This window comes from Sorex araneus, chromosome 4 (assembly GCF_027595985.1).
Source record: "Sorex araneus isolate mSorAra2 chromosome 4, mSorAra2.pri, whole genome shotgun sequence".
Lineage (NCBI taxonomy): Eukaryota > Metazoa > Chordata > Mammalia > Eulipotyphla > Soricidae > Sorex > Sorex araneus.
Genome location: NC_073305.1, coordinates 13108361 through 13123875, shown reverse-complemented (window position 1 = coordinate 13123875; position 15515 = coordinate 13108361). Strand labels below are relative to the sequence as shown.

The 15515-nt window shown below is 48.9% G+C and overlaps 1 protein-coding gene across 1 annotated transcript in view; it reads left to right on the top strand.

Annotated features, from left to right (window-relative positions):
• Positions 1 to 15515, top strand: part of ACP3 (acid phosphatase 3) — an 81933-nt gene that overhangs the window by 32707 nt on the left and 33711 nt on the right. The window contains exons 4-6 of the mRNA XM_055135046.1: positions 10376 to 10471; positions 13554 to 13640; positions 14293 to 14445. Coding sequence (XP_054991021.1) covers positions 10376 to 10471; positions 13554 to 13640; positions 14293 to 14445 — 336 coding nt within the window. The remainder of the gene's footprint in view (positions 1 to 10375; positions 10472 to 13553; positions 13641 to 14292; positions 14446 to 15515) is intronic.

Genomic DNA, 15515 nt, shown 5'->3' with positions numbered 1-15515 from the left:
GAGGGAGAGAGAGAAGGAAGAGAGAGAGAGACTAGTAGACTAATAAGAATCCCAGTGTACCTATTAGCAACTCAGTAATCATCACTCAGGGCCAATCTTGTTTCATTTACCTTGCCACACACAGCTACTGGACTTTTGAAAAGCAATTCCATCCCTAATTATTCCACCCATAATTAGGGATTTGCTATTTTATAGCATTCTCTCCTTCGCGCCGGGTGATCTCAGACAGAGACCAATTCCTGCTGGGTTCCCCCGTTCTATAAACAAAGGGGCTCTGAGTCACAGAGCATCAACTATTCGCATCATTGCTGAGGAGGCGGTCCATGGGTATGGATGACGACAGTCTTCAAACCTTAGGCATATGGTGTCTACGCTGGGGTGTAAACTTCCAAGTTGTGGTTCAGTGAAACCAGTATATACAATAGCAATCACCAATCTTTAGGATTCTTCCTCACTCCTCCTGGAAAAGTGACATTGGTGTTTTTCTGATTTTTGGTTTTTGGGTTTTTGTTTGTTTGTTTGGCATTTTGGGTCACACCCGGTAATACTCAGGGATCACTCCTGGGTCTGCTCTCAGGAATCATTCCTGGCAGTGCTCAGGGGACCATATGAAATGCTGGGAATCGAACCCAGGTCGGCCTTATACAAGGCAAATGCCCTACCCACTGTACTATTGTTCTAGCCCTGACATTGGTATATTACTCCTCCAGCCGGCAGTCCAATCCAGTTAGAAGCATTCCCGTGCCATTTGCTCAAATGAAGGTTGAAAGCCAGATCTAGGAAATATTGGACTTTTCTTTCGTTCCAATTCCACCCTTAATTACAAGGCATAAGACCATGGACTGATCACTCTGTCATCCGATTCTCACACTTAAAAGTGAGCCAGAATGTTCCTAGCTATGTTAGCTCAGAGTTGATTTCAGGACAAAATGGTCTGATAATAGGAATCAAGGTGTGGATCATGGTACAGCAACCAGGAACTGCTGAGATCCTCAGTTCCAAAGGATCCTCAGATCCTTTGCAGTTCCAAACAAACTGCAACTTGCCACCATCAGGAGTAAAATCTAGATGGGCATTAATGATCTCTTTTAAAAAACTATGATGAGGGGCTGGAGCAATAGCACAGCAGGTAGGGTGTTTGCCTTGCATGCGGCAGACCTGGGTTCGATTCCCAGCATCCCATATGGTTCCCTGAGCACCGCCAGGGCTAATTCCTGAGTGCAGAGTCAGGATAACCCTTGAGCATCGATGGGTGGTGACCCAAAAAGAAAAAAAAAAGAACCTTCCATTGGCCATGTAACTTGTTTGCTTTTCAATCTCGCCCACGGTAACTCGCACTGATTTTCTCGTAGGGAGATACACTTCTGCAGATCAAGTGTGGCTTGAGGAGGGAGAACAGAAGGAGATACTAGCGCAGTTCAGGAGAGCATAGTGAAGGCTGAGTTGGGGAAGAAGGTTGGGGAGGATGAGAATGGATGGACATTTTTTAAAATGCAAAGGCAGAATCCCTCTGGGTTGAATGTGACTGTTGGGGAAGAGAAAGAGATGTGGGTTTTTCTCATTTTATTTATTGGAAAGATGGTGATACCCTGGAGAAAGGGTACACAAAAGATACAGAGTAGAGGGGCTGGAGCGATAGCACAGCGGGTAGGGCATTTGCCTTGCATGCGGCTGACCCGGGTTCGATCCCCGGCACCCCATATGGTCCCCCAGGCACTGCCAGGAGTAATTCCTGAGTGCAGAGCCAGGAGTAACTCCTGAGCATCGCTGCGTGTGACCCAAAAAGAAAAAAAAAGATACAGAGTGGGAGCCTGAGAGATAGTCCAGGGGGCCTAGGTGCTTGCCTTGCACACAGCCAACCCCCGTTCAATCCCTGGTACGGCATATAGTCCTCTGCACACCACCAGGAGTGACCCTGAGCATTGCCAGGTGTGGTCCCAAGCTCCCAAAATCTACCTAAATAAAAATAACTGCTAAGTATTCAAAGTTCTTACCAAAGGAATGTGAGATATAAATCCAAAACTCCAAATACGTTTCTTTTTGTTTTGCTTTCTGGGTTTTTGTTTGTTTGTTTTCTTTCTTGGGCTCTACCCAGTGGTACTCAGGGGATTACTCCTGTCCATGCTCCCAAAGACTGAGCTTAGCCCATTGAGCTCTCTCTCTACCTGAGCCAAAGAGATTTCTTTTGTTTATTTATGTTTGCGGGGTCACGCATCACAGTTTTTTAAGGATCACTGGTGCTGTGCTCAGGGACCATGCGGTACTGGGGATTGAACCCGGGTCTCTCCCATGATGCAAAGCAGGTGCTCAGCCTGTTGAACTCTCTTTGGGACCCCAAAGAGGTGTCTAATATCACGGACTACCCAGTATTCTGGCGTGGTGGTTAAGAGTACAGGCTCAGGAATTGTGCGTCCCAGGTTTGAACGCCCATTTCACCCCTTACCGGCTGTGCTACTTTGGATGAGTAAATGAACCTCTCTGTGTCTCAGTTTCAGCAGCAGCAAAATGGGCCCCCAAGAGGTGGCTCAAAGACTGGCTTGGGTGCTTTGTATATGGGAGCCCCGGGCTCTATCCTCAGTACCACCTGGCCCTGAGAATAGCCAGGAGTGGCCTGTCTTCATCCCCAGCACTGTCAGATGTGGTCAGAAATTACAAAATAGAATGCTAATAAATGGATATAGTAGTACTTAATGTAATTGTTGTGATACTGGAGTTAATACATTTTAAAATGCATAGAAGCCTCCCCAGTAGATGCTTAAAACTTTGTAACTATTATTAAAATACAGATACACAATTATCCCATTTCCATAATAGTAAAATAAAACCAGTTAATTAAAAATGTCATTTTTTTTCTTATAGCCTCTTTGTACTCAAAAAATGTTTATGCGTTTTAAGCTCAGAGCTGAAAAAAATGGGGGTGGGAAATGGTCCAAAAAGACGGGGGTGACGCTTAATTGAAAATGTGATTCTTTAGTGAACCCTTCCTGGGCTGCTAACCTTCAAATGACCCAACGATTCTGACATCACCAACTCCCAGAATTCTCACAGAGCTTAAAAATTCCCAGCAGCCCTGAAAAAGCAGACAGCCAGAGAGGCAGGCAACTGAGGGGGGGGGGGGGGAAGAAAAGAAAAAAAAAGAAAGAGAGAAAGAAAATTCAGTTAAACATATTTTACTCCCTTCAACCATTGTTTCACCTGCTGATTTTTGGTCCTTTCCATCCTAACGATGGCAAGAATAGATTGCAGGCAAGTCTTTTCTTTGCCTTCATCTTCACAGTTTTTCATATTGGCATCGCCTTCTTAAAAATGACTTTTTTTCCCTCCCCTCTCACCCCTGCCCCTCTCACCCCAGTGCCAGGGATTGAACCAGGGCCTCAGGACTGCAAGGCATGCGCTCTCCTACTGAGCTTCATACCTTGCCCTCAGATCTCTAAGCCTGCCTCAGCTCTATTAAAAAAAAAAATAGGCCAGAGCAATAGTTCAGTGGGCAAGGCACTTGCCTTGCATGCAGCCTACCCGCATTCGATCCCCAGTATTCCATAGGGTCCCCTGAACTCACCAGGGGGTGATTCCTGAATTCAGAGCCAAGAGTAACCCCTGAGCATGGCTGGGTGTGGCCCATAAAGAAAATAAAATATGATGATGACAGGAACAAATCTAATGACCAGGCTCGTAAACTGCGTTTCTTCTCCAAGCAGTGCTGTGCCCGTGGCGTTGCCTGTGTCGCACTTTTAATCCTTCTTATCCTTTGCGTGGAAAACTGACTTCCTCATGTTGCAGAGGAGACTGGGGCACACAGGAGTGAAACTCATTTCCCAGGTCACCCAGGCAGTTGTGAGGGCCTCTGCGGGGACTCCAACCTGGAGATCTCACCGGCTCCTACCCAGACCCCGGCTGAGACGTTTGGCCATTCCCACCAGCATAGCCGCCTGCCCCACCTCGTGTCTCCCCAGCCCTTCCGGGACTCTCTGTTCCTTCTGGGCTCCGAGGGAATCTTTAGGAAGCCCTGACACAGCGTTCATTGACTTCATGCCTTCCTAGATAAACCACTTCCTTGGTTTGGCTCCTGCACTGTCTCTCTGCCTGTCCCCACCCCCCAGGCACGGTTTTTCACAGAGCACTTGCCTGCCGGTGGCACGAGGCGGGGAGACCGGCTCTGCAGACACTCTTATTCACCAGGCCCTCCACATCCACCGTGTGCCTCGTCGGCCAGCACACGCACAGAGCAGGATATAGAGCATGGTCCTGTTTTTCTTTTTGCATTTTGTACTGCTAAAGGGTTACTCCTGACTTAGTGCTCATGGGTCTGGTATCTGGTGATGCTCATTGGACCAGGCAGTACCAGGGATTCAACCTGACCTCCCACTCACAAAGCAGGCTCTCCAACCCACTGAGCTATCTCTCTGATCCAGGGCATGGTTCTTTTTTCAAAATAAATAAATAAATAAATAAATAAATAAAAGCAATCCCCTGAGGTCCAAGAGATAGTACTGTAGGAAAGGTGCTTGCCTTGTGCATGGTGGACCTGGATTCAATCCCCGGCATCCCATATGGTCCCCTGAGCCTTCCAGGAGTGACCCCTGAGAGCCACCAGATGTGGCCCCAAATCCCCCCCCCCAACCAAAATTTTTTTTTAATAAAAGACAACTTCTTCCTCCAAAACAAACCAGTTGTCAGTGATTTATTTTTTATTTATTTATTTATTTATTTTGCTTTTTGGGTCACAACCCAGCTCAGGGGTTACTCCTGGCTTTACACTCAGGAATTACTCCTGGCGGTGCTTGGGGGACCATATGGGATGCCGGGGATCGAACCCGGGTCGGCCGCGTGCAAGGCAAATGCCCTACCCGCTGTGCTATCGCTCCGGCCCCAGTTGTCTGTGATTTAAAAGGGGAGCGGATGTGACGCAGTGGGGGGAACAGTGGGTTCACAGTCTAGCCATCGCCAGAGTCAGGAGCACTGGACAACTCACTCAGCCGGTCTGATTCTTTATTCATGTTGGTGCAGCAGCCATGCCATCCTGTCTTTGCGGGGGGTTGGGGGGGCGTGGTATAGGAAGAAAAAGAGAAAAGAGAGCAGTGTCAGGGGTGTGGCTCAGGGGCAGAAGATGTGTGACCTGGCGTGATCCCTGACACCCAAGAAAGAGAAAGAGAGACAGAGAGCGAGTGAGCGAAGGAGGAAGGAGCCTACCAAACCACAAGGGCAGCTGAAAATTAAGGGGTTCTTGCTGGGGTGTCTTCCTGCTGCACTCAACGACCAGCGCTGCAAATAATCCGGCTGCTGATGAAAGACCTCCGGGATTTCAGAGGATCTCGCAGGGTGTGATTGCGGGCTGGAGATCAGAGGCTGCGAAGTAGCCGGGCAGCAGTTCAGAAACTGGCGGGCCCGCCACGCACTTGAAAGAGCCTCCGCACAGCCCGAGGACCGCGCTGCTGAACCGACAAAACTCCCAAGGTGCAGGAATGCCACCTGGGCGCGCACGCAGGCATGCACATGGTGATGGCCAGTCCTGGGAGATGGGGACGCTTGACCAAGTCTCGGGGAAACCCCACCTTTCCAGAGCTTACAGCTGGCTTGAACCGCCCCTTCGGAGAGAGAGCCTGGAAACTCGCTGCGAAGTGGTTGACTTCTGGGTTGAAGTGACTTCCCAGCTGGAAGGACAGAATAAGAATGTCTACCCAGTGCTGGAGCGATAGCACAGCGGGTAGGGCGTTTGCCTTGCACGCAGCCGACCCAAGTTCGAATCCCAGCATCCCATATGGTCCCCTGAGAGCACCGCCAGAGGTAATTCCTGAGTGCAGAGCCAGGAGTAACACCCTGTGCATCGCCAGGTGTGACCCAAAAAGAAAAAAAAAAAAAAGTCTGCCTGGTTGGCAAGGGGGCCGGAGGGAGCCGGGCCCAGCGCGGTGGCCAAAGCACCTGCCTTGCCCACTTGAGGCTGCGCCTTTGGTCTCCAGCACTGCCTGTGTGCACGGAGCACCATCCCAGCTCTGCAGCTGTGTGAGCGTCGCCACTAAAGTGTGTGAGCCCAGAGAGCGCCACCAGGAAATGAGATGTGTCATCACGGAGGCTGGAAAGTGCACCCAGGAAGTGTGGATCCAGGCACCGAAGCTGAAGGGCATGAGCCCTGGCAAGTGCTGAGGTTGAATGTGGGAGCACTGGAGCCAGATAAGCAAGGGAGCACTAGAGCCCAGCTAGCATGGGAGGGCCTCGGGTGCGGCAGCAGCTGGGAAAGGTGGGCCTGGGGCAGGGGAAGTCTCAAGATGCCGTTGCAGGCGCTGCTCTTGACAGCACACACACACACACACACACACACACACACACACACACACACACACACTCCCGTACACCACGTGTCTTTCTCCACCGCCTGTTCTGTCAAACCTCAGTTGCACCAGTTAAAACTCTCAGTCATACTTTAAGGAGAGGGACAGATATAGAATGACTGCATTTATTTGTGGGATATTAAAAAAAACAGTATGAAACTAATATCCAAGGACAGGGAAAACAGGCCAGGAGGACTGGTCAATGGTTGGTCAGTGGCGTGGGATACGGAGGATAGTTAAGATAGAGGACGGTCCTTATGACAGTACTAGTTGCAGAAGGTCACTCTGGATAAGAACTGAGCGTGGAAAGCAGGTAATGGGACATGCATGATCACCTTTCAGCATTTGTATTGCAAACCATAATGCCGAGAGAGAGAGAGAGAGAGAGAGAGAGAGAGAGAGAGAGAGAGAGAGAGAGAGAGAAAGCACGAAAGAGAGGTGTCTTCCATAGAGGCAGGCTGCAGAGGGGGTGGCTTGAAGGGGTGGGAGGGAAACTGGGGACACTGGTCCTGGGAAATGGCACTGGTGGAGGAATGAGTGTTGGAACATTGTATGGCTGAGATGCAATCATGAACAATTTTGTAATGCTCTATCTCACGGTGATCAATACAAAATTTTTTTAATAAAAAATAAATTTAAAATATTTAAAAAGAACCGTTTAGGGGCCAGAGTGATAGTACAGTAAGGTGGGTACTTGCCTTGCATGCAGCCCACCTGAGTCCGATCCCAGGCATCCCATAAGGTCCCCTGAGCACCATCAGGAGTGATTTCTGAGCGCAGAACCAGAATTAACCCCTCAGCATTGCCAAGTATGGCTGAAGACAAAATAACTCTTAGCTCCCTAGTTGTTCCAATAGTATTTGGGCTTAAGATGTTTTTTAAGCATCAAGGTTGTTTTCTCCCTTCCAATGCATCACCCACCCCCTTCCCAGCCTACCCCTTTCGTCCGCGTGCACACCCCTTTCCCTCTTAGACGACACTGAGTAGACAACCTGATCCCAGCTCCCAGGCTTGTTGGAGAGCCCCTCCCGGGGACACGCTGTCTCTGTTGATTGCTGGCCCTGCCTTCATGCACTCTCCTTGGGGGACCTTGGGCAGGTCACTGAACTCGGGTTCATCTCTTCGTGCAGTGTGGGAAGAGAAGAGTAGTATTTGAAATGATGAGAGATGAGAGAATAGTTGGAAAGGATCATTTTGGACAGGAACGGAGTGTTGAAAGTAGGTAAAGGCGTATACCTGATAACCTTTCATTATCTGTATTGCAAACCAGAAGGCCCAAAAGTCGGAGGGAAGGGAGAGGAGAGGGAGAGAAGAGAGAGAGGGAAGGGGAGGAGAGAGAGAGATGAAAGGAGGCTGTAGGGGTGGAGTGGGAGGGAAACGGGGGACATTGGTTGTGGGGAAAGTACACTGATGTTGGAACAGTATATAACTAATCTGATCATGAACAACTTTGTAAATGCGTTTACCAATGTGATTTAATTTTTAAAAAGTGATGAGAGGGGACTAGAGCGATAGCACAGTGGGTAGGGCATTTGCCTTGCATGCGGCTGACCCAGGTTCGATTCCCAGAATCCCATATGGTCCCCTGAGCACCGCCAGGAGTAATTCCTGAGTGCAGAGCCAGGAGTAACCCCTGTGCAACGCTGCGTGTGACCCAAAAAGCAAAAAAAAAAAAAGTGATGAGAGTTATCAGGGGCCATTGTCCAACAGGAAGGGCATTTGCCTAGCACATGGCCACCCCGGGTTCAGTCTCCAGCACCCCATATGGGCCCCAGAGCCTACGGGGGGGGGGCGGGGATTCCCAAGCACAGAGCCCAGAGTAAGCTCTAAGAGCTGCTGGGTATGGCCCCCACACAAACCAAGAAGTAAACTGAGACATGGTGAGAGTATTCAAACTAGGGGCGGCACGGGGCAGAGTTTCTAGGACACAGCCAGTTTTGGGAGCCCATGGGGGGGTGACAGTTGGGGTGGGAAACCTCGTAAACGACCCAACTGCAATGTAGTCCATCCGGCTGCTTGTGGGCTCTGAGTGGGTGGTTTGCCACCTAGGGCACAGTGGGCAGAGCCTAGAGACCTTTTTTGTTTTCCCAACTGAGGATGGTTACCGGTGTTCTGGTGGCACAGGACCCAGATGCTCCTGGGCAACCTCCAGAGCAGGGGTCAGCCCTGCCCAGGAGTTGACCCAACTATCTCAGCCACGGGAGGAGCCCTGAGAGTAGGTGACGCCGGTTGACCCTCAAGCTAGTCCAGGCACTTGGACGCTCCTCACTGTCCCCCACCTTGGAAGACGCATTCTTTTTTGCTTTCCTCACTCCCCAAAGCTGCCTCTGGCATGGAGCATGGGTAGAGCAACGCGGTATTAAGACTCTGTGACGAGGCCTCTGTAAAGACTTCCCCCACCCGACTCCTTCTGTGTAAAATTTTTAAGAGTTGGTTGGTAGTTAATGGAAAATTATTTATTCTGACAGCTAATAGGCAAATAGTTTTTTTAAGTGTTTATCATCACTGGCCTGGAGCGACAGCACAGAGGGTAGGGCGTTTGCCTTGCACGCTGGCCAACCGGGTTCAATTCCTCCGCCCCTTTTGGAGAGCCCGGCAAGCTACTGAGAATATCCCGCCCACACGGCAGGGCCTGGCAAGCTCCCCATGGCGTATTGGATATGCCAAAAACAGTAACAACAAGTCTCACAATGGAGACGTTAAAGGTGCCCGCTCAAGTAAATCGATGAGCAATGGGACGACAGTGCTAGAGTGATAGAATGATACAGTTTATCATCGCTGGTTATTGGGGAAACGCAAACCAAAACAACAATGATTTATCTGTCACCAAGGACGGTGGTTGATATCCATCCTGGAAACACTCGGCACTGACTGGGAGGCAGCAGGAAGGGAACAAATACTCAGACACCGTGGGTGGGAGGGCTGTCTGGTTTGGCCTCTCTGGAAAACAGTCGGGAAACTTCTCCAGATTGAACACAGAATTAATTACCACGGGGCCCGGAGATGGCACTCCTGGGCATCTCTCCCAAGAACACAAAAACATTCATTTGAAAGATAGATGCGCGCCCCTGTTCCCAGCAGCGCTAGTTGCGATCGTTGAGAACTGAAAACAACCAAGCACCCAACGGCTGATGTGTGGATAACTAAGCGGTGGTCTAGCTCCACAGTGGAAGATGAAATCTTGCCTCTCGATGCAACTTGGCTGGAACTGGGAGGGTGTGAGGCTAAGCAAAGTGAGTCAGAAGGAGGACAAATACCGGATGATCTCACTCGTACGCGGAGTGAGAAACAAAGTAAAGGAACAAAGGAAGGGCATATGACAAACAAGGGCCCATGAAAACAAACCTGAAGATTCTGCCTGCAGTTCCCCGGGCACATTCCTGACTCTGCGTGCTCCCACCTGCTTCCTACTTGCTTCTTTTTCCTTTTCTCTTTTGGTTTTTGGGTCATACCTGCAGTGCTCGGGGCTTACTCCCGGCTCAGCACCCAGGGATCACTCCTGGCAGTGCTCCTATGGGGTGCCGGGAATCAAACCACGGTCGGCTGCATGTAGGATAGGCGTCTTAATCCTTGGACTGTCTCTTCTGCCCCCACTTCCTGTTTGTTTCTTATATTACATGAAATCTGGCGTTTGTGCTAGTGGGCTGCAGTAGTTGTTCCTCACCTGAGATTTCCCTGGGGTGGTCTGTCTGTCTTTGTTTTGGGAGCCACATCCAGCACTGCTTAGGGACTACTCCTTGGGTAGTGTTACCTGATAGTGATGGAGGGTCATGCAGTGCTGGGGGATCGAAGCTGTGCTTCCTTCATACAGAACGCACATTCAGTCTGCTGAGCTCTCTCCAGCACCCTAAATCCTTTTAAATCCTTTTATCCAGTCCTCAGAATTATTCCCTCTCCTAGTAATCCAGTGAGCAAACACCACTGAGAATCAGTGGTTTAGAAATAATAATAACAACAGCAACAACAATAGATTATGGGGAGTAAATAATGGGGAGTGGGGCCAAGAGCCACACATGAAACTGATGCCATCAATGTCTGCATCTTTCTAGGTGTTTCGGCACGGAGACCGCAGCCCCATCGAAACCTTCCCCGATGACCCCATTCAGGAATCCTCATGGCCACAGGGGTTTGGCCAGCTCACTCAGGTTAGTTGCCTTTTCAGATAAACTGTTGCTGGGTCTCTAGGGACACTGAGCACGGTGAAACCAGGTAAGGACTTGACTGGCTATAATCTGGCCAAGTGTTTTGCACGCAATCCTGGCACAAAAAGAAACTATCTCAAATATTTTTGGATTGTCGAACAAGGGGCACTTATGGTCAGCTTGGGTCCTTTCTGATCAACCCTGGGTGACTAAAAGGGAAAATATTGAATTGACTGTTGGACTCTATGTAACCAATTATCCTTGAGACTTTATTAAAACCTTAGAGATGTCGCATAGACGGGCACAAGAATCAAGGAATTTGTGACTCAGCAACTCAGCAGTAGAACTCTTACCTTGGAGGTGAGAGGCCCCTGAAAATATTTTTGGAATTATCTGAGGCCAAGGAGACAGCTCAGAGAGCTGGAGCACTACTTGGGAAAGAACTTTTTATAAAAGACTCACCCCACACCCTCCCAGGTTCAATCCCCAGCTCCCATGGCATTCGCCCATCCTCCCATTGCTATGAGTGACCCAAAGAGCCAAAATAACAACAGCGATAATAAACAGTGATAAATGAATAAAAGAAAGTCAAGGTGGGGCTGGAGAGAGCACAGCGGGTAGGGCATTTGCCTTGCACACAGCCAACCCAGGTTTAATTCTCAGCATCCCATAGGGTCCCCTGAGCACCACCAGGAGTAATTCCTGAGTGTAAAGCTAGGAGTAACCCCTGAGCATTGCCAGGTGTGACCCAAAAAGCAAAAAAAAAAAAAAGTCAATGTTTGACTTGTTCAGGCTCCACTGGAGAAGATGAAAACCAATGTTGTCATCTAGAAGCTGATTCGACTAGCTTGAGAAAATTTAATTCTTCTAGAAGCAGAAACTAAATTTTTTTGTCAGCTGGATTTGTTGGGGTTCAGCCTTCCTTATAAGTAGTTCATTAACCACAGGCACTCATCTTTCTTGAAGCACATCCAAGGAGGTGGTGAACAGAGGCACGTCACTGCTCCAACCCTGACTTCCCAGGGCCTGTCAGATGTGGGGGCGCTTCTCCTGGAAACCATATCTGACATATATCAATCCATGGTCCCGGCTGATTGCCAGTCAGTCAGGTGACATGGCGAAAGTGGAGGAGGAGCTTTATCAGCGGGCTGGAGAGATAGTACATCAGGCAGGGCATTTGCCTTGCTTGCAGCCAACCCATGTTCTATCCGCAGCACCCCATATGGTCCCCCAAACCCACCAGGAATGATCCCTGAGCTTAGAGCCAAGAGTAAGCCCTGAAAAACCAACATGTATGGCCCCCAAATAAAAACAAATAGAATAGGAGCTTTATTGGCAATCAGCTGATTGATCGTGGTCTCCTGTCCTTAAAGTAACCATCTAGCCCACATATGGCTTGGTCAGAGAAAGAGAACAGGGAAGGTTTCAGGAAGGGGTGCAAGACTGAACCAACAAAATTCTCCATGGCCCACTCTGTTTTATCTGCCAACATAAGTGAGGTAGAGGTTCAAATTGGAGAAATTGAGGCCTTGTTTTTAATCTTTGGGGGAAGGGTACCAAAAGGGGGGCCGGAGCAATAGTATAGTGGGTAGGGTGCTTGCCTTGTAAGTAGATGATCCAGGTTCAATCCCCAGCATCCCATATGGTCCTCTGAGTCTGCCAGGAGGGATCCCTGAGCATTGTTTAGGAAAGGGAAGGGAAGGGAAGGGAAGGGAAGGGAAGGGAAGGGAAGGGAAGGGAAGGGAAGGGAAGGGAAGGGAAGGGAAGGGAAGGGAAGGGAAGGGAAGGGAAGGGAAGGGAAGGGAAGGGAAGAAGAAAAGAAGAGAAGAGAAGAGAAGAGAAGAGAAGAGAAGAGAAGAGAAGAGAAGAGAAGAGAAGAGAAGAGAAGAGAAGAGAAGAGAAGAGAAGAGAGAAGAGAAGAGAAGAGAAGAGAAGAGAAGAGAAGAGAAGAGAAGAGAAGAGAAGAGAAGAGAAGAGAAGAGAAGAGAAGAGAAGAGAAGAGAAGAGAAGAGAAGAGAAGAGAAGAGAAGAAAAAAGGCATGAACACAATGTATCTCAAAGTCTGCTCCTTCCGGCTGCCTACCTTGGAATCTCTGGGCAGGGGACCCGAGCCATAGTACAGCTAAAAGGGCACTTGCTTTACACGCGGCCTACCTGTGTTTGATCCCCGGCTTCCCATATGGTCCCCCGAGCACCACCAGGATTAATTCCTGAGTGCAGAGCCAAGAGTAACCCCTGAGCACTGTTGGGTATGGCCCAAACTGCCCCCTCCCCTCTCCCCCCCAAAAAATTCTTTGGGCACTTAGTTAAAATGCAGGTTCCAGAGCTGCCTCCTAAGCAGGAATTTGGGGGGAAATGCCGAGGAATCTGCTTGATCATTTTCCTTCTGATGCCAGTCACGCGTGAGGAACATCAAGCTAAACCACCAATTCTCAATGATTGCTATCAGCATCTTTGGGTGAGTTTGTTAAAAACAGATTCCTGAGCTCCACCCTGAAAATTCTGGTTTAGTAGGTCAAGGGCGTGGCCCAAAATTTAATTTCAAACCTACTCCCAGGTAATGCTGATACTGCTGCTCCACAGGCCCCACTTTGAGTAATTAACTCTGTTTTGGGTTTTTTTTCCTATGAAACAAGCATTAAATTGTGCAGATAATGAAGTATTGCTTTCAAAGAAGCCTGACAGGATCTCTGAGTTCATCCTAGTCAACCTTTTTAGCAGTCATTGGATTTCTCCCATAACCCCCCCTGGCAAGTGGTCAGCCGGTCCACTGAAAACATTTCCCACAAAGATGTGCCACTGAATTCACTTCCCCAAAACAGACATGAAGCGTTTACTTAATGTTTCAGATCAAATGAGTTTACTTACTCTGTGTCAAGTGCTGATGAAAAGAAATGTGTTTTCACAGAAAGAGAAATGACTGCAGATGGATGCTCTCTTTTCGCTCATTGAAATGGGTGTTACTGAGGAAGTTACACCCTTGAGTAACTAAGATAACACCATTGTTCATGCTGCACCTCCAAGGGTAGGAGATGATGTTCTCTGAGCTTAACTTTCACTAACTTTTGCTTATCTGTTCCCTTAGCTGGGCATGGAGCAACACTACGAACTTGGAACGTACCTAAGGAAGAGATATGCAGATTTCTTGAATGAGTCCTATAAACATGAACAGGCAAGTTGGAGAGCTTCGAGTGGGAGCCTTCATCTGTAGAAGAATCTGAAAAAGTGATGCCTGTTTCTGGGGAAATTTCACGCAGATCATAGATCTTATCTACCAATGTACTCCCAAGTGCGCAAATGTTTAGCTCCTAAAAATCTATGAATATGGGGCTGGAGAGATAGCACAGTGGGTAGGGCATTTGCCTTGCACGCGGCCAACCCGGGTTCAAATCCCAGCATCCCATATGGTCCCGTGAGCATGGCCAGGGGTAATTCCTGAGTGCAGAGCCAGGAGTAACCCCTGTGCATCGCCAGGTGTGACCCAAAAAGCAAAAAAAAAAAAAAAAAAATCTATGAATATGACAAAATTCAATATCGTATGGGCCTCCAGGGAAGATGTTTTGGTTTGGCAAGTTGTTACCACGTAATCGGTCTCCTTTGCTCTATTCCACTCTTGGCACATTTCGTTGCTTTATATCACCATCTACTCATAATCGTGCCTCTCCTGCAACATCATTTGATAGGGATGGGAGCCCCCAAGTTCCTTTTGGATTTGGGTGTGGGTGAACTGCCTTTTCTCAGATAAACTCTCAGCCTCACTGTCGGGGGTTGGGGAGATGCCCGCTTCCTCTCACCTGTGCTCTGCTTCAATTTGCCTGCTCTAGGTTTATGTCCGAAGCACAGACATTGACCGAACATTGATGAGTGCAATGACAAACCTTGCAGCCCTCTTCCCCCCGGAGGGAACCAGCATCTGGAACCCCGGCCTGGCCTGGCAGCCCATCCCCGTGCACACAGTCCCTCGATCTGAAGACCAGGTCAGTGTTCGGGCAAAATCAGGAGACTTCCTTGGGGGCATTCAGCCGTTCAGTGCTTGTGGATTCAGGAGTCCCCCCTCCACTTCCTTTGTTGTTGTTGCTATGACTAGGGATCACACACCCTTGGCTGCAGTCCCACTGGCATGGAAATCTGCATGTGGGAAGATGCCAGGGATCAAATGCTATGTGCTCAGACCATGGTGCTCTCCAGAGCCCTGGGCAGTGCAATCTCAATTCTTTCCTAATTAAAAGTGTGAAGGATAATGGGGTGAAGAGGCAAAAAGGAGTGGGAGTGGGGGCCAGAGCAATAGGACAGTGGATACAGTGCTTACTTTGCATGCAGCCAACCTAGGTTCAATCCCCAGCACCCCATGGGGTCCCCAGGTCTCTTTGGAGTAAGCTGAGCACCACGGGGTGGGGCCAACTACATTCCCCCTCCCCTCAAATAAAAGAGTAGGAGTAGAATTTCTCTTTGAATCTTAGTCGTCTACTTATTCTTACCATTCTGGACTTTTGGCAGTTTGTGTGTCCATACACACACACTCGCACACACACACATATGCCCCACAAGTTCCCAAGTTCAGCCTTCATTTTACTAGTTTGTGGTGCCCCACATGAGTTTCTTCTCCTCCTCTCAGGATATCCTAAGACCTCTCTGCCTACAAATTTCCTCTCCCCATAGGAATTCCCCATTCCCGGATCAAGGACAAAGAAAGATTTGAGTGCTTAGTTGCTGCCTGCCCTTTCTTCCCTTGTGTCATCATGCTTACCTTCAGTGACAACCTTGAATAGCAGATACCGTTCTCGTTTTACAACAAGTGCAGTATGTAGTCAAAAATAAACAAAATCAGCCCAGGGCCACACATCAGACCTGGGACTGGATCTAGCTGTCGTTCAGGCCAAGAACTTCATGAGTCTCAACGCTCACCTTTATTCGAATCGCCTGGGTGCATTTAAACTACTAATACCCAGGGCATTTGCCATTAACAAATCAGGCTTTGAAGGCAGTGCTGGGCATAGTGTTTTTTGTTGGTTTGTTTCGGTGATGCTCAGGGGTTACTCCTAGCTCT